The following is a 26,314-nucleotide window of genomic DNA, read 5'->3' on the forward strand; positions in this document are numbered from 1 at the left end:
TGCTCTCCGGAAAAATTCCGCGAATAGGCAAATTTTCTGTGACTAATTTAACTGAGTTAACATTTCACAGAAAAATTTATGAATACTGAATCCGTGAATAGGTTTGATTAAAGCATGACAAATTCATCACGCCCTTCTGATTGACTGTAGAGAAAGCACCAGAAGAAACGAGCCAAGTTAAATATTAATATATTTCTGTTTGCAAAGACACACCCTCATACTTGTAAATTACCTTGTAGGCATGAACCTGCTTAGTTCTGTACAGCAGCAAGAAAACCACAAAGCTGCAACATGAGCTGGTTACAAGACGTTCATTTGAGTCTCTGGGATGTTTGAATGTTTTGCATAAGACTGTGTTTGTTCATCCTCTTACAGAAGATTCCAAAGCCCAACACAGGATATTCCATGAAGAAGAGCGAACCTGATGAAAAGCTCATCACAGACACAAGGTAAGTCTTGTGAGCATCAGAATAATTCTGCCAAAATACAATGTTGTTGTTTTTTACATGTATGTGCACATGGGAATGTCTCTTTAAAGTTTTTATAGTCCCACTAGAAAAGTTGCACTACCTTCATCAGATTATCAGTAAATACCGTGTGATCTGCATCTTACCGCTGTTGCACTTTTCCTTTATCAATGAAAGAGGCCTTCAGAGGAACACTGGAGTCTTTATAATGTATAAAGGCATTAACGGTGGCAGCTGTGACAACAGAAGCCGTCTCTCTAGCCGAGCTTTGTGTCGATTACTGTAGGCTCAGCGGCGTAGGCGAGGCATCTGAATGTCTGTGACAGTGAGGAAGTGTTTCTTCAGCTCTTTGGGAATTTAATAGAGGGCCCAAGTTCACAGAAGCAGCCAAGAGGCATGACATTTTTACCAATAAGGTCTGTAATTGTTTTTTTGTGCTAGTGATTTAGTTCTTCAGAAAGCAGCATGTTGTTTAGGACTCTGCTTTAGTTCACGCTAACACAACTGTGTAAATGCAACTGTGTTGCAGTAAATTTGTGCAGTAGATTGATCTGAATTCATCATGATTCACATTTTATTCTGCTTGAAAAGTGCTTGTATTTAAGTCTGTTTGGCACAATAGGAGCGATAAAACAAATAGTTTACCATCTTCTGCATTTTATATTGAGACTTGCTGAGCATACATTAGCAATGAACAATTGTATATACTTACTGTTTTGTTATTTTTGTTTGTAAGCGTCAGAAGTACTTTAACTTATCTTCACAATAATAAACTTGATAAAATGATGCTGAATATACAAACCTACAAGTAGCATGGGGGTTATTTGACAATATTCCCACTGTTGGCTCTATGGAAGCAGCTAATATCAATATCTTTATAAATATTAAATGCAGTTATTGTGTGTTGTTTAGTTGTGAAATTACACTACTTGATGTCACTGGTGTCCCAAAGTAGTTCCCTGTTCTTTATTAATTTATTTTATTAGTTTGGTCCTTGAAAGAGTGATTGGTGATAATAGCCAACACAATATTACCACTTTTATCATTTTCACACTAAATGCCACAAAACACTTACACTTTCTAGCTCATATTGCTATCCCTAACATACAAGTACAATTGTAAGTCTTGGCATTTGAATATTTTGCTTTAAAAAAGTTGAAATGTTAAATCCGAGGCCACCTGTTGTCAGTCTCCTGACATTTATGCTCTTTTGCACATGTATGTTTTTCATTTGTTTGGTATTTTTCCATGATTTCATCATTGGATGTTGAAAGCTAGGCAAATCCATCCTTGTACCAATCAGGCTTGTCATGTGATTGTGGTAATTAAATAGCCACTGTGTAAAACTCCCAAATGCTTCACATACCTATAGGTTAGAGTAGTTCTTGGCATAACTAAAGCACCGGCAGGGTTAGGTTGATCTTGGTTTACAACCCACAACTTTTAAGAAGACATAAACATGTAGAGTTTGAAGAGAGGTTAGCAGACAGTCTAAAAAAACACCTAACTACATGAAAAGAAAGCCATTTTAGGTAACGGTACCCTCTATGTTCAAAATAGCTTCTGTGATTACACAAACTAATTCTTCGACTGAGTATCATGATGCGTGACTCACGACGTGACATTTGCTGCCAGTTTTTCAAGAATTATCTGAAACTAGAGTGTAAAGTAACTGATATTGAGCAACCTCATTGTTGAAGCAACTGCATACCACCCTCACGTTTGGGTTACAACAGCAGCACAGACAGAGGATGTTATTGTTGTGGCAAGGTCTGGTGGATGAGCTCATAGGCCTGCTCCACCCAGATGGTGATATTGATACAGGTGGAAAGTGATACCAGCAGGTGGCTTCAGTCACTGAGCGCTGACAGGCAGGACGCTCCCTTCATACTCTGTGGGATGGAAATTTAAGTCACATAAGGTGAGGCGGTTAATTTCCTGACAGATATTTGGCTCATTTAAACTTGCTGACAATTTTAAGAGTTGTTTGATTTTTATAATGTCAGTTTAGCCTGAGCATTCATCTTCAGCCACAGGTTGTGCCGTCCCTGGCAGAGGTAACCTCCATCACCGGTTTGATGCCTACCCAGCTAGCACTGGGTTTTCCATCACTGCGGTTTACTCTTCTTTGCTCGGTTGTTTTAATTCAGCCATTGTGGGGAGTTTTCAACCATAATCAGCCTGCTGTGCTTGAAAAAGATTGAATTCTCTGCTCTGACAAGCAAACGTGAAGTAATAGATTTCTTAGATTTTTCAGTAAGATTATTCTAGTAATAAAAAAAAAACCTTTTTTCACTGCAGATTTTTAATTTACCGTATTTTCCACACTATAAGGCGCACCGGATTATAAGGCGCACCTTCAATGAATGGCCTATTTTAAAACATTTTTCATATATAAGGCGCACCGCATTATAAGGCGCATAGAATAGACGCTACAGTAGAGGCTGGAGTTACGCTATGCATCCACTAGATGGAGCTGCACTAACGGAATGGCAACAAAACAGTCCGACTCCGGTTGGCGAGGAGAGCCTTCCGCGACTGGGCCAGGGCGTGGCCGGACGATGGTGACCCTTCTCCGTTCGCGCACAGCATGTTCATGGAGAACGTGGTGCTAAATGACCTGCAGACCTGATTCTTGATGGTCAGTAGGTAGATAGGTCAGTCAAACTTTATTAACAAACCAGCATTCTGACAACTATCCCAGCATTCACCACGCGCTTCTTCTTCTACAGGCGAAAATGAAGTCGGTGGCTGCTTACCGTAGTTGCTAGACCTGTTGTGGCTCAATATTGGTCCATATATAAGGCGCACCGGATTATAAGGCGCACTGTTGGCTTTTGAGGAAATTGAAGGTTTTTTGGTGTGCCTTATAGTGCGGAAAATACGGTAATCATGTAAGCTTTTTTTATACAATATTTGAAGCATAAGAAATGCAAATAAATAATTCAGTTCCCTTTTTTAAATAAACATTTTATTTCCTAAATGTAGTATTCGTTTAGTGAATGTTGACCATTTGTAGCAAAGGATGTATCTGCAGCAAAAAAATACATCCAACATCAGCATGGGAAGCGCTTAGCTCTTTGTGCTTGACTTAACAGTGTAGGGATGATCTGATTGTTTCTTTTGATAAAGCATTTAATACTTTGATAGCATAATGTGCTTAGTTGCATTTACTTATTTTACAGAATTTGAAACAAGTGAAACTAAAACGATGCCTCTTAAGGAGTTGTAGGTAGAAAATAATTACAAGTGTTTTTTTTTTCTTAAATGTAATTGTTTGTAGTTTTCACTTAATTGCTTCGCTGTCTGTTATTTTAGTAAATTGCATGATTAAGTCTGTATACTCTAGTACAGTGTTTCTCAACCTTTTCTGGGCCAGCGCTCCCCTAGCCTTTATCCAGGTCCCTCACCGCCCCCCACCAAAGAATTTGTGGGCTACTTTGCACTGACCATTATTTTATCATTTATATTACTATCACTATTGTAGATGTTTTGATTTTTATGCTTGTTTCTGTATTTATCATCAAAAATAATTTCCCAGAGAACAAAAAAGTCATGGGAATAGAAATTATTTTCACAAGTGTCTATGAAAAATGCAATGAACATTCAAGTTAAAATCTGTAGGCCTAACAGCAGCCAATCAGACTGGAAAAAATATTATTTTGTGCCATTTTCTAGTTGTTAAATGTTCCACAAAATGACCAGATAAGATGTTCAACATGCCAGTTTAAACTTTGAACTATTTGCAAAACGACTGAGCTCTGCAACATTAAAACATGGATAGAACTGTAACTACATTAATCATAACTCTTCTTTGTCTTGGTTTCTGGTGGCGCAGCTCTGTGCTGCCTTCAGGAGAATGGGACATCAGAGTATCATCCATAAAATTTCACCCACATGGCATTTATTGTGCAAACCAGACCTTTCAGTGGAAAAAAAAAGTTTCAGATCCTTTTAATGTCGTACAAATATGAGATAGAAACATAGATTATATCTTTATACAGACCTGTCCATTGATTTATAGATTAATCGTTTTACTGGACATAAATTTGGACTGGTTTGTAAGATACATTTATTCTCAGTACTAGATGTGGTCTCAACAAACCCATGGCACTTCAACAATATCATTTTACCTTTCATCTGGAAATAGTGTCTATTTATTCTTGCCATACAGTCTCTGTATTAATTATTGCTCGAAAGGTCTTGCCATGCCAGTTTATTCCTCCGTATTTACTTTAGTTTCTTAGTTTATTCTTGCATTTTGTTCTTCATTGATTTCCATTTAGTTTCCTTTGATTAATATTATCCTCTCCTGGTTTATTGCTATGTCCACTTTAGTTTCTTTCCTGTTGCTAGATTTATTTTATCATTTATTGACCATCAGTAATTTTCACTCATCACCTGCTGCGCCGCCTAATCGTCATGTTTCACATCATGTGTTGATTTTTCACTATTCAGCGTTGGGTTCTCTGTTTTTATGCCACAATTCACATCTAGTTCGTTGCTCCGATTTGTCCCGCTTCTCCTGTTTCAGAGTTTTGTGCAATGTGTGCGTCATTTTATTTATTTTTTTACCCTGTAAGATTCAGGGTGGTCAAGAAACGTATCGATGGGGAAAAGGCAGACTGACATATACCTTTTAAAACAACGGAAACAATTTTGCCCGGTACGCTAGCTGAAGATAGGCACCAGCACCCCTCCCGACCCCACTGAGGGACAAGGGTGTAAGAAAATGGATGGATGGATGACATTTAAAAGTGCTGTGGTGCCGTTGTTCTATCACACCCGTTTCATACCGGACCACTTACAGCACCGGTGTTAACGCTATAAAATATAAAATGAACGCTCCCTTTCGTGGTATCCCCCGTGGATGGATTTCTTTTTCATTTTTCAGAGGGATAAGTGAGTGGATCGTGATTTTAGTAATTACATGTTTATAAGAGCGATTTTCTGTTGTCCTTCCATGGAAGCGTGCAGCATCCAGACGGACAATAAAACTCTTTTTAATATAAGTTGCTGCTTAACATGATCACAGAACTGGCAAAATATATGTACAAAAATACCAGACAAAGTGAATCTCAGCAACGTCATCAGCCGGTGTAGCAGGAGAACGGAGCTGCGCCAAAAGCTAACAGAAGCTACAAACACTGAAGAGAAGAAGAGCTGCCATCGATAGTTGCAGCCAAGCATGGTTTAATGTTACACAATACAGTTTTACCAAGTTGCTCAAAGTCTAAACTGGCATTGTTCTGCATTTAAGGTGTAAAGTTTACCTTCGACCAAACGCCCCCAGAGGAATCCCAGCGCCCCCCTTCCGTAAAAATTTCCGCCAGCGCCCCCTGCCGTCCTCTGAACGCCCCCTGGGGGCGGTACCGCCCACGTTGAGAACCGCTCCTCTAGTAGATCAACGAAATTTGATTTCGTGTATTTTTGTTGTTAAAGGACAAACGCTTACAAAGCGTGTTTTAAGTTTAAATAAATCTGACTGTATTCTTTTTGTAGTTCCACTGACAACCAGAGGTCCCCTATAGCTCAGCGCCTCATTATGACTGCATTTAATATTGGTTTCATGCTTCCCAATTGAAACCTCCTCACATTATGTCACAGGACAGAGGGAGGCTCTGAGCTCCACCAACAAACCTCCTTCAGAGCGACCTGTTGGAGCTTGTAAGGCTTTAAATCAGGAGCTTTGAGTTGTGGCGTCAGTCTGCTCCCGAGTCGCCATATTTGATCTTGTGACTCCAGAATCAATTGAGCCTTTTAATCACGATTTACCTGTTAATGACTCTGAGCGAAATTTGTATCAGAAGACGCAAGGAAATGTAATCTGTGTGTGTGAAACCATGATATTAGCCTGTTTGCTTTTCTCTTATGCACACAAAGCAAGCTGCAAGGATCAGTTAATGACTGCTTTTAGCTGTGCTGGGTGCGTAAATTATGCTGAATGATTGAACACTTAAAGGTTTACGTCTGTTTACAGTTCAGCAGCAGGCCTTTAATGACTGCGCTTCCAGTGACATTTGCCTTACGGTGCACACTGCAAAAACACAAAATCATACCAAGTATCTTTGGTCTAGTTTCCGGTGTTAATATCTTAGTTTTGTCTTATTTCAAGCGCACCATCTTATAACTTTTCAGCAAAATATAGGAGTTTGTTTTAAGTAAATTATGTCAAACTTATGTAAAAAAATAAAAAATAATTTTTTAATATAAATTTAACTGTCAGTCTGTCATAACGGTGTGATATGAGACAGATAATCTGCGAAGAAATTGAGGTGCCCCGCTGCTCCTCCTTTTTCCAGGACTAATTACAGAAATGTATAGCTCTGATCGTCATCAGAGAAGGGCCTTGGCAGTGTCAATCATCTTGGCGTATGTGCACCTCAAACACTCCCCCTTTGATGACTGTAAATAAACTGTTTTCAATAAGTTGTTTCTGAGCATATTTAGCAGTGCATACACAAAGTGATTGACAGCACTAAGGCACTCCTAATTGCTCTGACTGGTTGTACTGTGAGGAGGTGGAGGAGATTGATCTTTTCACAGACCGTCTCATTTAAATATGTAAAGAACTTTTTTTTTTTTAATAAAAGCTACATACCCCAGTTTTAAATTAATTTTAAAATGTACTGGCTCCACTAGCAGATTTCTTAACTTATAAAAAGACATTTTTCCCACTTTGTAAGTGAAATAATCTGCCAGTGACATGAGTACGTTTTCATCAATCTTAAAGACTTATTTACAAGCTTCTATTTCTTGCTGAAAAGCTACTTGTGAGTTACTTTCATTTTATTTCAAGTGCAGTAAGATATTTACACTGGAATCTACACTTTAAGATTTTGTGCTTTTTCACTCTGACCTTTCCTATAAAGAGTTAAATCTGGGACCACAATTCAGGCAGGAAAAAGTGATCTGCTCCGTGCAGACTTTGCGGGAACTGAAATATTCCTCTCCGTGCTGCCAGCTGAGCCGCTTGCTGAGCAGAGGAAGACGTGTGTCTTGTCATGGTGGCATAATCACAGTGGCTGATGCAGAGGGAGGGGGTGAACAAGACCCACTCTACAGTGTATTATTTGAATAAGGTGCAGATGATAGGCTCTGCCTGCCCGCCTGTGTAATTAAAAGCTTTCTGCTGTGTTCCTCAGGTTCTCCAGCAGCAGCAGTCCAGGTGACTGCAAAGTGGGAGAGCAGCCAGCAGAGATTGGGAATGACTCAGCGCCACCCCCTGCACTCATGACAGGAGCCAATCCTGACTGCAGACAGAAGTCTACTGCTGCTGCCACCAAGAACCACAAGTCTGTTTCTCCCAGTCCCACAGAGTCTTCCCACACTCAAGAAATCCACTTCACCGACTCGCAGAGCGACGACGACGACGTCCTCGCCCAGCGTCCTTCAGACTTTGAACCGAACATCACTTTTTGTCCCAATTCCTCTGCAAAGACTGACTCTGAGACGGGCAAGGGACTTGTGGACAAAGGACAAGAGGCAGTACATCATCTATCAACATCCAATCCCCACCCTGCCTCCTCTCCCCCGGCTTCCTCCCACAGACCCTCGGGGCTTTTCAGCATGGAGGGGCAGCGCTCTCCTTCTCCACAGTTCTCTCCACAGAGACTCAGCGACAAGCCTCCAGTCTCTCTGCATGACGACGAATCCCACAGGTAACGTTTGGATGAACGGTTTACTCTAAAAGAGAGAGAGTTTGAGTTGCCGCACGCACAAAGGGAGCATAATGAGTCACTGTTTCTGTCCACGCAACATGTGAGTGTCATCAAGCTGTGGGGGGATTCTCTTTTTTTTTTTTTTTTTTTTTTTTTTTTTGCCTTTTTTTTAATTAAGGCTGCCACTAGTTTGGGATAATTCTAACTACTTAAATGTTTCTAAGACAAACACTGTTCTGTTTGTTCCTTTTTTTGTTCTTATAAATCCAGCCAAATTAGTGTCATCTGTTGTGAATTTCAGACGGCTTTTTAACTGCGGCTAGTTGAAACCAAGAAATGGGTGGGAGGAGTCTTGACTCGTCCTGGATGTTCCAGCACATTGGGCATGGAAAAAATTCCAGCTGCCAGCATGCAGCCAAAGTTTGAAATCAAATCATTGGCTGCAGCGGTTGCAAGAAGAGACTTCTTTTTTTTTTTCCACACTGAAATATCTTTTTAAATATCTTTTTGTTTGGTTTTCTTTGTTTCAGGGTGGAGCACTTGATAGGAAACCAGAATACAGCAGCGAGGAAAGTTCCCATCAGGATTGTACACTCGGAGGGAAGTGAGAAGGAGAACTCTCCGTTCCTCCAGCAGAGCGACCTTCCTCACGGTGAGGCCGAGAGCCGGAGCCCGGTCGGGTTTGGCGCTCCGCCGGCTCTGGGACAGGACTCCGTTTTCTGCGCCTTTACCCGGCAGAGGGAGCCCGAAACCACGGCGGGTACCGAGACACGGCAAGCTGCCCAGAGTGACCCCTACATAACCACGGTGGGAGATAGCCCAAGCTCCAACATGAAGGAGCCCGGTAGCAAGACGGAAAGCACGGAGCTGAGCGAGGAGGAGGACCAGAAGAGAGAGGAGCTGGCGAGGGACATCATGGGGAAGGACAAGTCACTTGCCGATATTCTGGATCAGAGCAAGATGAGGACCACCATGGACTTGATGGAGGGGATTTTCCCTCAGGAGGAGCAGCTGTTGGATGGAGCCCACCAGCGCAGGAAGGTGCAGACGAAGCAGAGCAACCCAAACCGGCCCGTCGAAGAGAGGTGAGAGTCACTCTGTCTTTCATAGCGAACGGAGTCAGACCAATCAGATGGTTTTCACCTGATATGCTGTAAATCAAGGCTGTCCAAACTTTTTGTCACATGGGCAAAAAAATGGTCAGCTCAAATGTACTACTTGTGGGCCAAAAAATATAATTTTTAAAAGGTAAAATCACCTGAAATGTTGATTTTGACCTACAAAAAGATAAATTATGCATGAACAATTTTAATTAAACAAAATAATTAAATTCATTTTTCAGGATCTTGGATCCATAACTTCAGATATTTGCATGTTTTCCTTGTTAAATGAAAGTTTGCTTATTATTTTGGTGCCAGGAAACCTCCCACAGTCTTAGCGCTATGCTCAGGAGGAGTGCAGCACATGTCACGGTCAGACGGTGGGGTGGGGGCGGCTTTGGGCAGCGGAGGACGGAGATTGTTCTGTCAGTTCAAAAAACGACTCAAAAAAGAAAAATTCAGAAACGTACACACAAGATCAGTGCAACTCCACCAGAGTCAAAAACCGCTGGGGTCCAAATGCACCAGGCTCTTAAGACCGCGGGTGAGTTGAAGAAAGCTGAAACAATATTTTGTCTAATCTCAGCAATAAAAACAGACTCTTGGTCAGTATTTATTTGAAAGCTATTTTTGTATTTAGCCAAATTTTAATACAGCAATTGAAATCAGATTTGGGTACACACAGGTGTACTTTCAAGTTTAAGTGAATAGATGGATGCGGTGCTAGTTACCATGACAACAGAAGGAAAACAAATTATCAACCTATTAACAAAACGGCATTGAACTTGATACATTATTTTTAATAAAATTAGACACAGGTTAGGGTCATGTTTTCGTGCAGGGATGGGGATGGCCTTGTAATTCCTTCATTAAACACTGCTTTTAAAAAAAAAAAGGTTTAATGTGAATTAGAACATGTAATTTCCCTTTTCGGATTAAGAAAGTACTTTTGAACTGAATTGGACTCTGGAGTTTGCACAACTCCAGAGTCCAAACAAAATGATGGGTGCCCAGTTCAGAAGAACTATCTCAGTCGCCTTTATAGTCTTGTCACTTATCAGAAGATCACCTCTGTTGATCTGTTCACATGTTTGGTCTTTTTAAATCGGACCGTAGAGATTGTTCCTTCTTCAAATAACTAGCACCCGCTCCTCATCTGATCAGTCTTGCTTGATTGCTAACATTTTTGTATTCATGAGCTCAAATTTTGGTGCCATTATGTTAGGATCTTAAATCTTGAAGGTTAAAATTGTTGTTGTTGTTGCTAAACTTTGAGTAGAATTAACAAAACTGTCAGTCTTAGTAAAAGGGATTGCTACCGTTTTGGCAGGAAACTGATGCAGCCACACTTGTTGGCTTCCATGCTAATGATGTGGAAGAAGCTTTCAAATTAAACTGTTTAAATTAATCTTTGGTAAATTTTCTTACACTCCTATGTGATAAAGATGCAACCATCACTCAGGCAGCAATGGTCAGCAGGTCAAAAAGCTTCTTTTTTTTTTTTATAAGTTCAAAGAAATTAAAATTTCAGAACGGATGCACTGATCTATAAATGAGTAAAATTAGAGTAAACATCAGTTTGTTTAATTTAAAACTACATTAAAGTTTTTCAAAATCACAATATGCAGATCAGACCTCCCCAAAAAATGTGAAATGTTATCGATATTACCAAAAAAGTAATTATTTTCCTGCTTAACGCACCAGTGTTGATCCATTTTCCTGCAGAATCTCTTGAAAGAGAAACGGGCCCACATCATCACATTCTCCACCGTGCTTCAGAACGGGCCTGAAGCATTTTTTTTTTTACATCTAAATGGTTGCTATGGAGACCTACTAGCCCCAAGATGACACCTTTTGTTGCTGTTTAACAGTGAGATCTGGGGATTTTATGACTTTCCTGCTGACTTTGCAGTTTCTCATCATCCTAATAAACACTAGATAAAAGAATTTGACCGATAATTGCCACTTGTTTCCCCACTGACTAAATAAACAAAAGATGAATAATTTTAAAAATATGGTTGGCACTGTATTTATAGTTTTTTTTTTTTTTTTTTATCTTATGGTTTGAGGGCAGCTGTAATTATTTTCCTCTGAATCAGTTATGGCTTGGAAAGCTGCTCTCCTCTAACTAAAGGAGGTTAAATATACTGCGGGTTGTTTTTCCTCTTTGATCAATTCCAGCTAGTATTTTTCATTTCAGGGAAAAAGAGGACAACATGGCAGCGGCCGTCACCATGGTGACCAGTTCAACGTACTACAGCACCTCTGCCCCCAAAGCCGAGCTGCTTATCAAAATGAAGGACATGCAGGACCAGGACGAGGAGGAAGACTCCGAGGACGAACTGGACATCGGTTTGAACAATAAAAAGGTACAAAGATGTTTTTCTGATTCTTGCAGGATTCTAGAAGAACTTTTTTTTTTTTTTGTCCTTAACGTTGGTGTTTTGGGACACTCCGTTGCAGCAAGAGCTGATCGACAGCCTCAGCAAAAAGCTGCAGGTGCTACGAGAAGCTAAAGAGAGCCTTTTGGAGGACATCCTGGACAACAACGCGCTGGGAGACGAGGTGGAGGCCCGCGTCCAGCAGGTGTGCCGACCCAACGAGCTGGAGAAGTTCCGGATGTTCGTCGGCGATTTGGACAAGGTGGTGAGCCTGCTGCTGTCCCTGTCGGGCCGCCTGGCCCGGGTGGAGAACGCCCTCAACAACCTGGAGGAGGACGCTACGCCTGAGGAAAGGGTGAGCAAACCGCTCATTACTGATGTCACCGTCCTAAAATGACGGCCTGAGTCAGTTTCTGTTCAAAAGTGATTTCTCCCCAAAAAAATAAGTAAATAACCACCCCGTTACTGCCAAAAGAGGATTTGGACCAAAAAAAATCACTTTTACTTGGACCATTATTTTAGGACGCTGACTATATATTCAATGACGGAATGAACTTTGTACGGCCGCTGACTGCAGTTCAGGAAGAATACAAATTTAGCCAACAGAACAGGTTTTATTTTTAATTGGGGCAGAAAGATTACAGAAAAATGTTATTAAAATACAAACCGTTTATCTGTAAATAAACACACTTTTTGCATTCAGACTATCCAGCTCCAAACAGTGATCTAATTCCTGTTTTTATTGCTCTGAACTGACTACAAATACTTCCTTTAATCAGGGAGATTTGAAAAACACCTAAAGTTTTGCCACTTTCAACAAAAAAGAAAAATCTGACTACTTATTGTGCTTAATTAATCTATCACATTATCAACTTGATTAAATGTTAATATATGTGTGTTTTTATTAAAAATGACTTTTTTGGGCCTCAAGTTTGTTTAACCTGACAATTTTGGCCCATGTGACAAAAAGTTGAAAGTCTGAAACTGTATTACCTGATTTTTTTTTTTTTTTTTTTTTTTTTTCAGCGCACATTGATCGAGAAGAGGAAGCTTTTGATCCGGCAACACGAGGACGCCAAGGAGCTGAAGGAGAACCTGGACCGTAGGGAGGGCGTGGTCTGTGACATCCTGGCCAACTACCTGCCAGAGGACAGCCTCACGGACTACGAACACTTTGTGAAGATGAAGTCGGCGCTCATCATCGAGCAGCGAAAGCTCGAGGATAAAATCAAACTCGGCGAGGAGCAGCTCAAATGTCTGATAGACAGCCTGCCCATAGAGCAAAGACTGGCCATGTGATTAAAAAAAAGGCAGAAGAAGAAAGGATGGTGGTCATTTAAGGAAAAAAAACTGACCAGCTATGAAAAGTTTCGTCATGTATGCTCAGGCGTCAGTTCAGTCCTGTCACCAGCAGAGGGAGACAGAGATCAGAACCTGCAGATGAAAAGCCAGTCCAGAACAAAGGAGTAGTGTTCTCTCTGCTTCGCCGCTTCACCTTTTCCTTGTACCGTTTTGGACCGGACTGCATCGTCTGCACCGTTTGGACTGACTTCCTCTCCACCAACCACTATACCCAACTTTCTGAAGACCATTTTTACATTTTGTTTTACTAGTAATTTATTGTAGCCTTTTGAATCTGCAAAGTAAAGAAAAGAGGCGGGTGGGAGGGGAGTATTTTGTCCGTTAATCCGAGCAGCCATGCTACCTGATGCGTGTTACAGTATTTATCGTGTTCTGAGTTTATTTTTTTGTCACGTGATCTATTAAAAATCCAAATATTTCAGGTAACTTAATGCAACGCCCTTTAGCAGATCAACTAGGAGCCTTTTCAGCCGACTTCTTGTGGCCTTGCTTTCCTCTCTGAAGAAACGTTTTTTCACACGGCGCCGCTGAACAGAAGGAGCGTCCGATTCAGACTTGAAGCAAATGTCCTGTTTGCAGTGGAAAACGTCACCATCATCACCTTCACTCACTGCTGCTCTTTTTATTTCACATTAACATGTTTATTGATTATTACCACTTATATATTTTGACCAAGTGTTTATATAATGTTTTATGACTTCACTGTGTTTTGTTACACACAGTGTCGAAACTGAATGCACAATTGCAGTTGTTGTTACTTGAATAGTACTATAAGAAGTTGTTTAGGTGGAGCCAAAAATCGCAAAGTAATTCAACCGTTCAGACTTTAAAGCTGTTTGGCTTCTTATGGTTTAAATCAAGCTGCCGGATGTTTTGAAGGTACACACTTTGCTGCAGTTTTACACACTTTCATGCACCGCTGCATCCTGACACTAAACACTTCATCAGCTGTGCTCCCTCGTATAAAATAAAGAGTCTGCTGAAATCACACAGCTGTGGGAGGATTTCTTTGCTGTTCACTCTCCGGAGTTAACCATTAACTCCACCACACCCCTAAATCCACTGATAAGCTTGAAGGTGAAGACTTTTTCAGGAAGTAGAACATTATTAAGTCAGATGTTGCTCATAGCTGAAGGAAAACCAACAGCGTTGCTCTTGTGAATGCAGCGTCTATGGAAGCAAGTCTGAACTACAGAATCATCCAGGTGAGTAAGAGGAGAAAATGTAACTCTGTCGTCTTATTTAGCTGTGTGACCTTCAAAGATTTAGATAGAGAATCATTGACACGGTTCAAACAGACTGTACCTGAAGGTGCGCAATTTTATTCTGGATGGAAAATTCAAAATTCCTCTAAATATAACCTTCAAACAAGCAAAATCATACTTTGAATTTTGAAATGTATTGCTAGCTCCTTATTGTGATTCATAGTTTACTCTTTACATGACAGTAGGAAATGTATTGACAGTAGCAGGAACAGTACAAAAGGTGCTCTATATTAAATATGTACATAGGAATACAATATAATTAAAGCTGAACTTTGGCCTTGTTACATGATGACAGGTGGAAGATTTTAACATTTTAGAACCACGACTAAACATTTTGTTGGAAACTGGTAAAAACAGAACTGGGGAATTTCCTTTGGCTTTCAATCCATGGCAGAAAACATTTTATGTTTTATTGCGTGGACTTCATTTACTTTGGTAATGAATGCGGAGAGTGAACTAGGGCTCATAAATGGTCAGCAGGACACGGCCTGTAGAGCTGTGGTTCTGGAAGGCCCGGTTCTCAACTCGTCGGATAGTTTTGTGCCTCTCTTGGCCTCAAGGCCACGACTCGTTGAAGGCACTGGGTTTAAGCAGTTTGGACTAGAACATGTATAGATTCTGCAGTTGTTTTCTTGCATTAACAATAAAGGTATTTAAAATTTTGTTGCATTTTTTTTTTTCTTGGCAATTTTGGAAGTATATTATCGAACACAACTGCAATCAAGTCCACACAATTACAAATATTGCTCTTAAAAAAATCTAAGAACAACCTGCTATGTTGAGACAACAGTTGAATTAAATAACTACTTATTTCACTATGAAACAACATATGACTCCAAGTGACAAAGTTTTATTGCTCCTCATTTCACCAATAGTTTAAAAGTAGCCACCCGCACTACTTTTAGTTTTTAGGGGTTTGTTACGAATATCAAGTAGTTTATTATAAATTAAAGGTCTTATGACAAAGTCCATCTCTCGATAAGCTAATGCTACAATCATTGCTTTTCCTCGGCGTCTTCATCAGAGGTGTTACATGAGCATGGTTCTTTTCTCTATAATTCAAAAAGGATGCAAGTTTTGCGACAAAGTTTACAATGGGATGGCTTAGATCAAACCATTTGCATGCGTTAGAATGGTCCAGTCAAAGTTCAGACTAATTCATTCGGGAGCTAAGCTTGAGCCGTCTTGCAAAAAAGAATGGCTAAAAGATATTAGATCAGCAAAGCTTGTGAAGCTTGTAGTTCCACCATCCGTGTTTCTACAAAGTCTTGACTCAGGAGGGCTGAACTGTGCGCCACACGTTTCCCCTCCTTTCTATTCCACTGTAACGTCAAGCACAGCTTCTTGTCGGTCGATCACCACAAATCCCTAAAACTACATTGGCGATTGTGGTTGTAACCTGAGAAACAGTTGAAGGAGGTCTGAAGAGTCCACGTACCTGTGACTTATACAATCTCGCATGCCTTGTTTTTTCTGTTTAGCAGAAGTAATGGCCCCCTGCGGCCTCTCGTCTCTTTGAGCATCAGCAGCATCACCCCGGGGGCAGGAATGATCTACCTGGCTCACACAGCACACCGCCAGTTCCTGGGTCTCGTGTTCGGCTTTCTGGCGTGGCTCTTCATCGTGACGACAACCGGCATCAACGAGTGGCGCCTCTGGTACGTGGACGACGTGTCCGTCATCACGTCAGGCGTGGCCTGGGTGGGGATCTGGAGGGCGTGCTTCTATAGCCACGTCCTCCCGGAGGCCGAGTACTGTCGCGGCATCGGCGTCTCGGACAGCTTCGTCCCTGCCGAGATCCCCTCGGCTCAGGTCCTGATGATGCTGGCGGTGATCACCGGCCTGCTGGGGAACGTCAGCGCGGCGGTGGCCGTGAGGTTCGCCTACTTCTCAGTGGAAGACCGCAGAAACATGAGGCTGAGCTTCATGGTGGCCGGGACTCTATATTCGGTCACGGCGGTGTTGTCCTTGGTGCCTCTGGTGTGGAACATGGCCTCCGTTCTGAACAACAGCACCATAGACTTTCCTCCGGAGTTCAACCTGCCCGTCGCTCCGGTCCGGCAGAGTGTGGGAGCGGCCATCGGAATGGGAATGTTTGCTTCCATCCTGATGCTCATAAGCGGAGTGATTTTCTTCTGCTACAGGCATTCATCGCAAACCGCGGACTCGCTCAGCGGCCACTGGACGGTACCGACACTGCCGAGAAAGTCTGAGCTGCCCAAGGGTGACAGTCAAGCGATGGATAATCCGGGGTTCTACAGTGAAGAAAGATTGTGATGGTTCTACACATTTTAAGAACATTTCTGAACTACCAAGCAACCATGCCCGCATGTGAAAGATCATAACATTCCTCCTCAATGGCAGGTGCCAAAAACTCAACAAAGACATAGCAGGAATCACCCTAATGGACGCCATCTCATGTGCTACACGCTCTCTGTGGCAGGAATCCAAATAAATATAACCACCAATAACTAGATTATTCAACGTTTTTTGCAGGAGATGACATTTAAAATGTTATTTCCGGTTAAGTTGACATGGCCGTCTTGTTTCCAGTGACCTTTCACGAATACCACCTGACCACCTGACCCTGATTTGTCAAGCTAGAGACTCCTGAAGACCAGCAATGGTCTCCTGGACCAGGCTGGTTGGAGAGGATACCCTGAACCCTGGAAGAACGCAGACGAGACCTCTGTGAACCCAACTCACCTCTAAAGTACATCCCACATGCAACATCTGGCAGAAATATTCTCAGACTTGGAACTGTTCTAGTTTGTTTTTTTTACTCTAAAACCACAAACTTCAGTGTGATGTCTTGCTACTGTATCTGATGGCGTGAATGCTATTGTTCCATTAAGTTCTCGGAGGTTTTTTAGAGAATAAATCCTGAAAGATCTAATAAATCTGGCAAAAAACTTGAGATTGTTGTGGAGGTTCGTCCTGTAGCACTATCCCGACAAAAATCAGCCACATTTGCAATGTCATTTTTCAGATCAAAGCATTTTGATATCTTAAAACAGAAGGCAACAAAATGATTGTGCTATGGCACCACATGCCTGGAAAATGCATAATACTGCCCCTTTAACAGAGGAGCTGGAGGATCATCTGACCCCTGATGATCGCTGCTGGCCTTCATAAATAAGGTGTTAAAATTATAATTAAAAAATAAATAAATAAAAGCGATAGAAAAAAGCCAGAATAGCTGACTTTAATATGTAAATAAAAGATACACGAGACATCATGTGCTGCTCGTTACGACTGGGGTGAAGGTCTCAGACGGATTCTTATCCTCGGATGGTCATAAACTGGATTTCTGCTCCGTTATCACACAGCGCCCTCAGCAGTCGGCCAGCCTCTGGGCCCATGACGACAAATCGGTGTCATCACAGCTCAGGCCGGGGAGGGAGGCCGAGGTGTGGGCTTCTGACGGCCTCCGTGTGAGGACGGGTATCAGCGAGTCAAGTTGACTGGGGGCCTCGCTCATTTGACCTGTGTAGGACGACAGCGGACATGCGAGTACGTAGAGGGGCCCGCCTTACTGGGGGTGATAGTTGCAAGGCAAGGCATGCTCTCTCTCTCTCTCACACACTCCAGAGTAAGCACACACACACACACACACACACAAACACACACTCATGTGCACACACATTGGTCCAGCGGCTTGCTGCACCTCTCTGGAGGAGGCAGGCGGGTGGGAAAACAAAAGCTCTTCTTCTTGACTTCACTTCATTAGAACTCGGCTCACTTTAAAATCACAAAGTGGACAACAGCTGTGAGGTACTTTAAGATTAACACATTAACACTGACATAATGGATCAAGAACACTCCGGTAGACTACATATTTAAAGAGGAATTAATACAATCCTGTAGTTCCCTCCCTGTGATGAACACACACACACACACACACACACCTCTGCAGATAACGCTTGACAAACACACACGGTCCGTCCAGGTTGGGTTATCTAATCTGTCTCGCTTTGTCATCAAATTCATCGGTTAGAAATCATTGCCAGAGCACTAAAAAACACAACTCTGATGATTGATGCAGATGTTTCCAGTGTTTGTATGTTTTGTTTTCCTGTAAGCCAGCTGACTGGATGACCCTTTTGGGTAACACTTTATTTGAAGGGGGGTGAATAAGACTGTCATGACACTTTCATAAACATGACACAACACCTGTCATGAACATCAATAAGCCTTCGTGAATATTTATGACTGTTGTCATAAAGCGTCATTTGGTAAATTATGACACTTTTAATACAAAATTGACATTATTCAAAATGTCTTTGTTATGACAACTTGACATTAACCAAGAAATCATTACTGATATAAATTTGTTATAAAAGTATTACTGATTGCGCTTTAAAAATTAGGTAACTTTATGTTATTAAAGCTAAAGTTTAATCGTTTTACATTAGCAGATCTGATTGAAGATTGACCGTCCTTTCAGATCTGTCACTACAGGAAGAGCAGATGAAATCTGTAAACGTAATTTTAAAAAAAATCTCCTGTTGGGAAAAACTCCATTGATTATGTATAAGAGATTTGTATTAGCTTTTCAGAAAGTACATTTTTTATCCAGTGTTTTTCACCAGAAAATGGATCTAAAAATCTTACAAACTATTTTCCTTGATCTAGAAAAAAAACTTTTTACTTTACTTTCATTTATAAGAATAATATTTGGGTCACTCTTTCATGATTAATAGCACTAAGTACTTAGTGTGTCTTAACTTTTACTATTTTAAACGGGCAGTATTGTGCATTTTCCAGGCATAGAGTGAGATTTCTAGCACAATCATTGTTACCGTAAGTTATAAAAATGCTGTATACATGACATAAAAGAAATTTAACGTCTTGAATTTGGGCTTCTGTCTCTCTAAGAAGCTCCTGAAACTCCACCTTCGGTACGTCATCATAACATTTCTCCAAAGTCCCATTTACAGACAATGTTTCACTGAGAAGTAGCTGCCATAACGAGTTCACCAGGTGCAGTTTCACCAGGTGTTTGCTAAGGCGTTAGCAACGAGCTGCGTTGAAAATGGGCGCTCTTTAAAACATGATTCAGCTTAAGCAACTTTCTTTGTTGTGTCATTAAACTGCGTTCCATGATTTAATAGTTTCTGTTGTCTAGGGTTAAAAAAATACAACTAAATATAGATATGTATAATTGACGTGCAATGGGTTAATTTCCAAGTCTTAAACAACGACATTGGGAATGTTTTGACCTGGGCTGTGTCTCAGTTAGACAATTCCCCAGCTTGCGTATGAAAACTGTTTATCAAGCCCTCAGAGTAAGTTTGTTTGTTTGAATTCGGATGTATTTAGACATAATCTGTCAAGACGCTTTCATGTCATTTCCTTTGAGTTGTGTCACTGCCCAGACTCGCAGGAGCTAGAAGCATACTGCAATCCACAGGAGAATCTCCACAGTTGATTTTGGACCCTTCCTACAGCTAATAGCTTTCAAAATGGTGGACTGCAGTCCTTCTCTGGGGCCTGTAATGTATGGAGGATCCAAACTGCCAAAATTAAAAACAAATGCAAAAGTTAACGGGCCAACAAAAGCACCTTTTTCTTTTTAGACATTCCAAGTCGATGTTCTTTATTTGGGAAAGATTGTACCTGAAATTGGCGACAGGGACAAAATATTTTAATTTTTGTCCCTGTAAATTCAATTAGTGACATCAAAATCCACTCCTGATTGGCTAATCACTCCCTTGTGACGACTCCTCTTCTTTTCCGTCTGAGAGAAACGAGGGAGGGCGCGCTTTGTGTTGGTAAAGGAACAGACAGATCCAGAAACTTGTCCATCAAAGTAACCAAACTAGACTGAGACAGAACCAAGAATAATCTCCTTGTTTGGACTGCGGTCGCGCTGAATGTTTACAACTGACCGAAATGGGGTTTTTTTTCTAACTCATGCTTGTCAGTAATATGTAAATGAATTAAAAGATAATAGATTGGAACAAATGTTATGGTAAAAACTGAAATGAAAATCTTTAGACCACTTTGTTGGTAACCCGCAGAAACATATAAATAAGGCTAATCAAAGTGCAAACATATAATCTTACAGAGTATTTTTGGTTTAGTTCCTAGTGCAAATATCTTAGTACACTTGAAATAACACTAAACTAACATGCAAGTAACTTTTCAGCAAGAGATGGATGCTTATCTTAAATCAATAATTCTTGAATATGAGAAATAATCTGCCTGTGCTTGTTCCGCAGGCAGATTATTTCACTCACAGCTTGTACTTTTCCATCAATATTCAGGACTTATTGACCTCAAGTATGCCAGGATACTTGAACTAGAAACTAGACCAAAAACACTTAGTCAGGTTGTGTGTTTTTGCAGTGCAGACATTCTCTCACTCTGCTCCAAGCGCCTGTGGCTCTGGGAGTCTCAACAGAACCACCGTCAGTCAGCCAGTCCCGTCTCAGGGCCCCTCGGGAGACATGCTCCTGTGACAACATCATTATCTCTTATTAACTTCATTCTGGAAGAGCCCGCTCCTCAGAAAGCACAACTGATATAAAGGAAAGGTTTTACGCAGCGTACGACGCGTTGTGCACCGCTCTACCTGTGTGCATGCAAAGCCACGCGGGCCGGCTCGGACCGCGGTGAGCGGTGACACACTCTGACCCCTGGCAAATTTGTGTAATTATGTCAACGTGTGCTACATTCTTCGGCCATTAAAGTATTCATTAAACACAGCTTAGCTCTGTGAGTGACCAGGAAATCTGATGGAATTAGCCTCAAGCTGTGTTTCCACCGCCGCAGACACACCTGACGGCTGTTTTTAGTCCCTTCGGCCCCCCTCCTGACCTGACCGGTCGTCTGAGGGTGGCTGTGGTTTGGCCGGTGCCTAAAACCTCTGACATAACAGACCACAAACCAAGACACTGCTGCACACGGCCTCGGGTCTTTCAGCATTTTACCAACACAAAATTAACCCTTCGGTGACTCCTTTGTTTTGTATTTACCTTTTTTTTTTGTAACAATTTGTTTTGTTTTTTTCTGTGCTTTTTATCACACACATATGCTTCAGATCATCAACCTCATTTTAATTACAGACAAAGGAAGCCTGACTGAACACAACATGCAGCTTCCAAATGGTTTAACTTGTTTTGGGAATATATTCTTTTCTTGTTAAATCACAAATTAGCTCTGATGATTAGACTTGTAGCTTAAGGTTTGCTAAAGACACACCCAGCTCTGACAACCGCCAGACCCGTATAATCAATGAAAACACTTAAAGAGTATCTGATAATAAACGTAAAGCAGGCTAAACGGTCGCAAAAAGCAATAAATTACATTGTGATGCAAAGAAGTTCAAGGACAAATGAGAAACAGAGTCAGTGACAAATGGGGAAAACCTGGAACGGCAGCGGCTGACCAATCAAAATCAGTCCAGAAATCATCAACATGTCATCCAGAACAACATCAACGGCTCTGCAGACCTCCTCTAGCCCGGCTCAGGTTAGTGTTCATGACTCAACAATAGGAAAATAGACTGGTCAAAAATGGTTAAAAACTAAATAAATAAAAAGATCCCCAATAGTTTGGGAAAGTAGATTAATAATAAGTATGATGTAGAAATGAGCAACAAAAACAGAAGGAATCTGTTTGGGAGCGCAAAAACCTTTGAAGAGGCTAGTGCATCTACATTTTTCTTTTTCTCTTTTTTTTTTTAATGAATATCATTATTAACCGCTAACTTTTGGTAGTTTCCCTCTGTCAAAAAAACAACAACAAAAAAACAACACAAGTGGATTTTCTTTCCATCTTCTGTGGGAATTATTACATTTACAGCATGCGTGTCTTAACTCGGAGGGAAACAAATAACTATGAAATTTTGACAATATTTCAATGTTAGATTATTTTAAAAAGTGCTGTAAATTGCTCTTTTTAGTTTGAAAGGCATATAAAAGTAGATGAAGAAAAAAAAAACAAGCCAAAATGTATTAGCACATCAAAGGTTATGCAAAAAGAGGTTTCAAAAACACAATCAAATGTCCAGGTCACAAGACAAAATGAAAGAAAGGCTATATTTCTTGCATGGATCTTATAAGCAAAATGCTTACCTTCAGACCCGATCCGAATCAGACGATGCACCTCACCAGAAAACCAGAGCGAACTCACAAAAAAAGTGGTTCTAAGAAACGATCTGAGCTTCAGAATTAAGAATAACAGACATTAACAGAAAGCCTAACAAAAGCCTTTAATAGTTTATTTTTCATTTTGAAAGTGATAAATGAAAGCCAACCCATAACACAAAGTATATTTTATAAAACCTCCCTTTACAAAAAATATTCACTTGTACTAATCACAGCAGGTCATCTTGTAATGCGACGTCTGATTGTGCATGTGAGTGTTTAAAAGAGCTAAAACATTACAAATTAAAGCCTGTGTTTTTTGTTTTTGTGTTTTTTGGGGGGCTGGATCAGCTATTACACATTATCTTGCATTTAATATATAAAAATCAGTGACGTCATTGGTGCAAAGCAGTTTGAAGTGCACCTCTACAGGTGATCGTGCTGTTCCGTTCGTTAAACGTACTCAGAGCGTTTTCTGAGGTCACGGTCTCTCTTGGCGTGGCACCTTCTCTGTGGCGCAGGGTGGTGTTCCGCCTGGGAGCACCAGGTGGAGGTCACCATGATCAGCCCAGCCACCACCAGGAGGAACCCTGCTGCCCAGCCGCAGAACAAGGCGTCTCCGAACTCCCACCGAGGCACCACCTCAGGAACCTTCTCGTCAAAGAAATGCATCACCGCCAAATGAGCGACGTAGGAGACTGGGACCAGACAGAGCACCCCGGACATCATCCCCAGCACCCCTCCAGCGATGGTCAGAGTCCTCTTGGTTCGGTGGCCTTCATAGTCTTTGCAGATGTTGATCAGGTGGAGTCCAGGTATGGCGACCACGATTCCCACCAAGCCCACGGCGAGGGCGGTGCACATCAAGATGCGGGCCAGTTTGAGGTCACTGGAAAGGCCCAAAAGGCTGTCATAAGACCTGCACTCCATGCCGCCAATGTCCTGGACCACACAGGTCTCCCACAGTCCCAAGTCGTAACTCTCGGTGGGCAGCAGAGAGGTGGACTTGGTCAGCCACTGCGGCAGGATGGTGCTGCCCAGAGCGCAGAGCCATGCCCCGACGTAGACCAGCAGACCCAGCAGTTCCAAGACGCAGGCAGGCGAGTCCATGCGTCTCCTTGCCTCTCCGGCCTCCACGTTCAAGAGATCCATGAGAGTTCCCCTTCACCGGCTGCGCCTGGGATGGAGAGGCCTCTCGGAGTCCGGTCGGGACGGAGGCTGCTCAAAGCGCCTGGTAATTAGAGCTGACTGTTCTGGCTCAGGGCTCGGCGCTTGTTCACAAACACTTTCCACTCAGAGGAGCACACATCTTCTGATGCAGGAAGGAGAGGGGGCTTGTTTGGACCTCCCCCTTTGCTATCCCGCCACCATGCCAATGGGCAGCAGGAGCAGAGGCAGAGATGGCTTCGTTTAGATGAAGCCATTGTCAAGCATTTCCCCAAGCTCCAAGCCACAGGAGAGGTCATTAGACGTAGACAAGATATCAATCTATGTTACGGCAGAAAAAAAAAAGACTTCTTTCATGTTTGTTTTTGCATCCTGTGTGTTTTATCCTGAGATATGTCAATGCATGAGGACAGAAAGCCAAGCAGTTTGTTCTGGACATGTAAGAAGCAACTATTTCCAGATGTAAAAGTCCTTAAAATGGAACAAAGACATGCAAAATGGCGTAGAATCAGAGAGAAACACACACAAACAGGCTTCCATACATTCAAGAGAGCAACAGAACTGGGTTGCAAATTCTGTCGTGTTCATCAGTTTGGGCTAACTGCTTTTAGATTCGGGCTGCATGTGACTGAATGTGAAACAACAGAGCAGCTTATTGTCTCGTCTCTTACGAACACAGCAGAGCCTGTGGGAAACAATCGTAGGAGGCTGCAGATCAAAGTCGAGATGTGAGAAAATGTTTCCCGTTCTTAAGAACATTGTTCGAACCGCAAACAAAAAGGCAATAAAATCCCCAGCTGAGAGTTCTGATGTCCGGACAAAGACTCAGACAGAACAATGCCAAATCAATCTCCTCGTGGAAGAGAAAAAGGAAGCTTCTGTTTGTATTCAAACAGTGTGAGAGGGACAACTTCAGAAGAAACTTCCCATGCTGTTTAAAGTAAAAAAAAAAGAAAAAAAAAAAGAAGAGGAAGCAAAACCCCACTTCTTTGTTAACTTATTTTCCTATTAAATTGCTTTTGTGTTGTTGCTGTAGCAGACACTTGTTAAAAACTGAGGAAATGGGTGGCAGCAGCGCCGCTGCAGTTCCTTCATTCGGCCGCATGAGGGCGACAAACACGTGGGATTTCTTGTGTTCCACTTCAGTCAAGTCCAAATACACCCAAAAATCAGACTCTAAAAAACATACAGGAAGAACTATATTGGAATGGGTTCGGGTTTGATTTTGTTGTTGTTATATTTAAGGTATGCAGGAAATGAACAAATAAATTCAGATGGATAAGTGAATTTATTGTTGTAATTCCGTTCAGCCATTTTTGTTAACTATGGAAATATATATGGAGACTTTACCGACCAACTGATGCATTTCAAGTGTTTATTTCAGTCAGTTTTAATGAGTTTGACTGAGAGCTGTTCAAAACACCACATTCTGCTTCTCTGAAAATTTGAATACAAATGGCAAAAAAGAGAGATTTTTTTATTACAAAAATATCAACTGTTGGGAAAAAAAAGAAATCGAGTCGCTCCTTCACCCTGACGTTCCTTCCCTGGGGGGGAGGGGGGGATCTATGTTTTCGCATCCACCTGAATAATGTGTAGTTGTGCCACTGCGTATCAGCGCATTTAATCGATCATAACACGCTTTTTTGTTACTGGAAACCATATTTAAGCATCTATCAAAGCTACATTTATAAACAATTGTATTTTTTAAGTATGTTTTTAATACATAGTTCAGCATATTTCAATATGCTTAGTGGCTATAACAATAGAGTAGGGATGGAATATTCTGTATGATGAGCATATTACAAAGCACACAGTCGTTCATAATTTATTTAATAAATCATTTAGTAATATCAATACATATTAATATAACTATACAAACACAAATAAATGATTAATGATTAATAATGACACAAATAAATAATGATTAATACTGAATAATATATATTGGAGATATATATATATATATATATATATATATATATATATATATATATATATATATATATATATATATATATATATATATATATATGTTTTTCAGCCGACGAGTTCTAGCTTCAGAAAGATTCAGCAGATTGAGTCCAAAATCCGATGCGAGATTCATCCGTGCTGCAGTGAATCCGTCTCTCTTTAAAAATATCTCCCTCTTCTTCCTCACGTCGTGTCTGTATGAAACCTTCAAAACACAAACGGAAGATTTGGGATGTATCTTACTTTTGACAGAGTGAAAGAATTACATAATAGTCTTTACCACCTGTGTAAACTTTGCTAATGAATGTTATAACACATAATATAAGTTTTATAATATATGTTACATTGTTTAATTTCTAATGTAGGCTCTTATGTCAGATAATCTAAGTCAATGTTAGAGAATAATTAATTTTTTTTAGATTTACGGAATCTCAGTTAGCCTTCGTAGCGGGGCTGAACCCCGTATTACACCAAGCACTATAGCTAATATTAGCTGGTATCTCGCGGGTGGACATAAATACAGTAAAGTAATATTCTAATCACAAAACATACACAATAATATGTCCATCTTACTTGTGAAATGTTGTTTGTGGAGCCCTCACATCAATAGTCCATCGATCCTAACAACAATACCCCGCAGTGCTGAGGCATCTTCTGCTGTTTTGGTTGAGCAAAGTAGGAGGGACGACCGTTCCAAGATGGCCGCCGTATTTCCTGCGCCGGAGCAGCCAATGCGGGGTCTACTCTTATATTATGTCTATGGTGTCAATGAATGTCTGCTAGAAAAACTGTCAGAGAAATGTGTTCCCCACTGTTTTGTTGTTGTCTTTTTTAAGTTTTCTGA

The 26,314-nt window shown here is 41.1% G+C and overlaps 3 protein-coding genes across 9 annotated transcripts in view; 2 read left to right on the forward strand and 1 right to left on the reverse strand.

Annotated features, from left to right (window-relative positions):
- shroom2a (shroom family member 2a) overlaps window positions 1-13,961 on the forward strand; it is a 46,163-nt gene extending 32,202 nt beyond the window's left edge. For 4 of the 7 annotated variants that reach the window (XM_008407575.2, XM_008407577.3, XM_008407578.2 and 1 more), the window contains 6 exons: window positions 376-449; window positions 7,613-8,128; window positions 8,659-9,213; window positions 11,414-11,597; window positions 11,692-11,964; window positions 12,636-13,961. In XM_008407575.2, the coding sequence (XP_008405797.1) occupies window positions 376-449; window positions 7,613-8,128; window positions 8,659-9,213; window positions 11,414-11,597; window positions 11,692-11,964; window positions 12,636-12,908 (1,875 nt within the window). In that variant the 3' untranslated portion in view covers window positions 12,909-13,961. The remainder of the gene's footprint in view (window positions 1-375; window positions 450-7,612; window positions 8,129-8,658; window positions 9,214-11,413; window positions 11,598-11,691; window positions 11,965-12,635) is intronic. The other 3 variants (XM_008407576.3, XM_081606596.1, XM_008407579.2) reach the window with 1 other exon arrangement.
- Window positions 13,962-14,065: 104 nt separating this feature from the next.
- On the forward strand, window positions 14,066-18,585 carry cldn34a (claudin 34a). Its single transcript, XM_008407583.3, has 2 exons — window positions 14,066-14,176; window positions 15,718-18,585. The coding sequence occupies exon 2, from the start codon at window positions 15,785-15,787 to the stop codon at window positions 16,511-16,513; it is 729 nt and encodes a 242-aa protein (XP_008405805.1). The 5' UTR covers window positions 14,066-14,176; window positions 15,718-15,784; the 3' UTR covers window positions 16,514-18,585.
- A 3,844-nt stretch (window positions 18,586-22,429) lies between these two features.
- Window positions 22,430-24,997, reverse strand: cldn33b (claudin 33b). Its single transcript, XM_008407585.3, has one exon. The coding sequence runs from the start codon at window positions 23,479-23,481 to the stop codon at window positions 22,783-22,785; it is 699 nt and encodes a 232-aa protein (XP_008405807.1). The 5' UTR covers window positions 23,482-24,997; the 3' UTR covers window positions 22,430-22,782.
- Between the last annotated feature and the right edge of the window lie 1,317 nt (window positions 24,998-26,314).

This window comes from Poecilia reticulata, chromosome 4 (assembly GCF_904066995.2).
Source record: "Poecilia reticulata chromosome 4, P_reticulata-male-v2, whole genome shotgun sequence".
In the NCBI taxonomy this organism is placed as follows: Eukaryota; Metazoa; Chordata; class Actinopteri; order Cyprinodontiformes; family Poeciliidae; genus Poecilia; species Poecilia reticulata.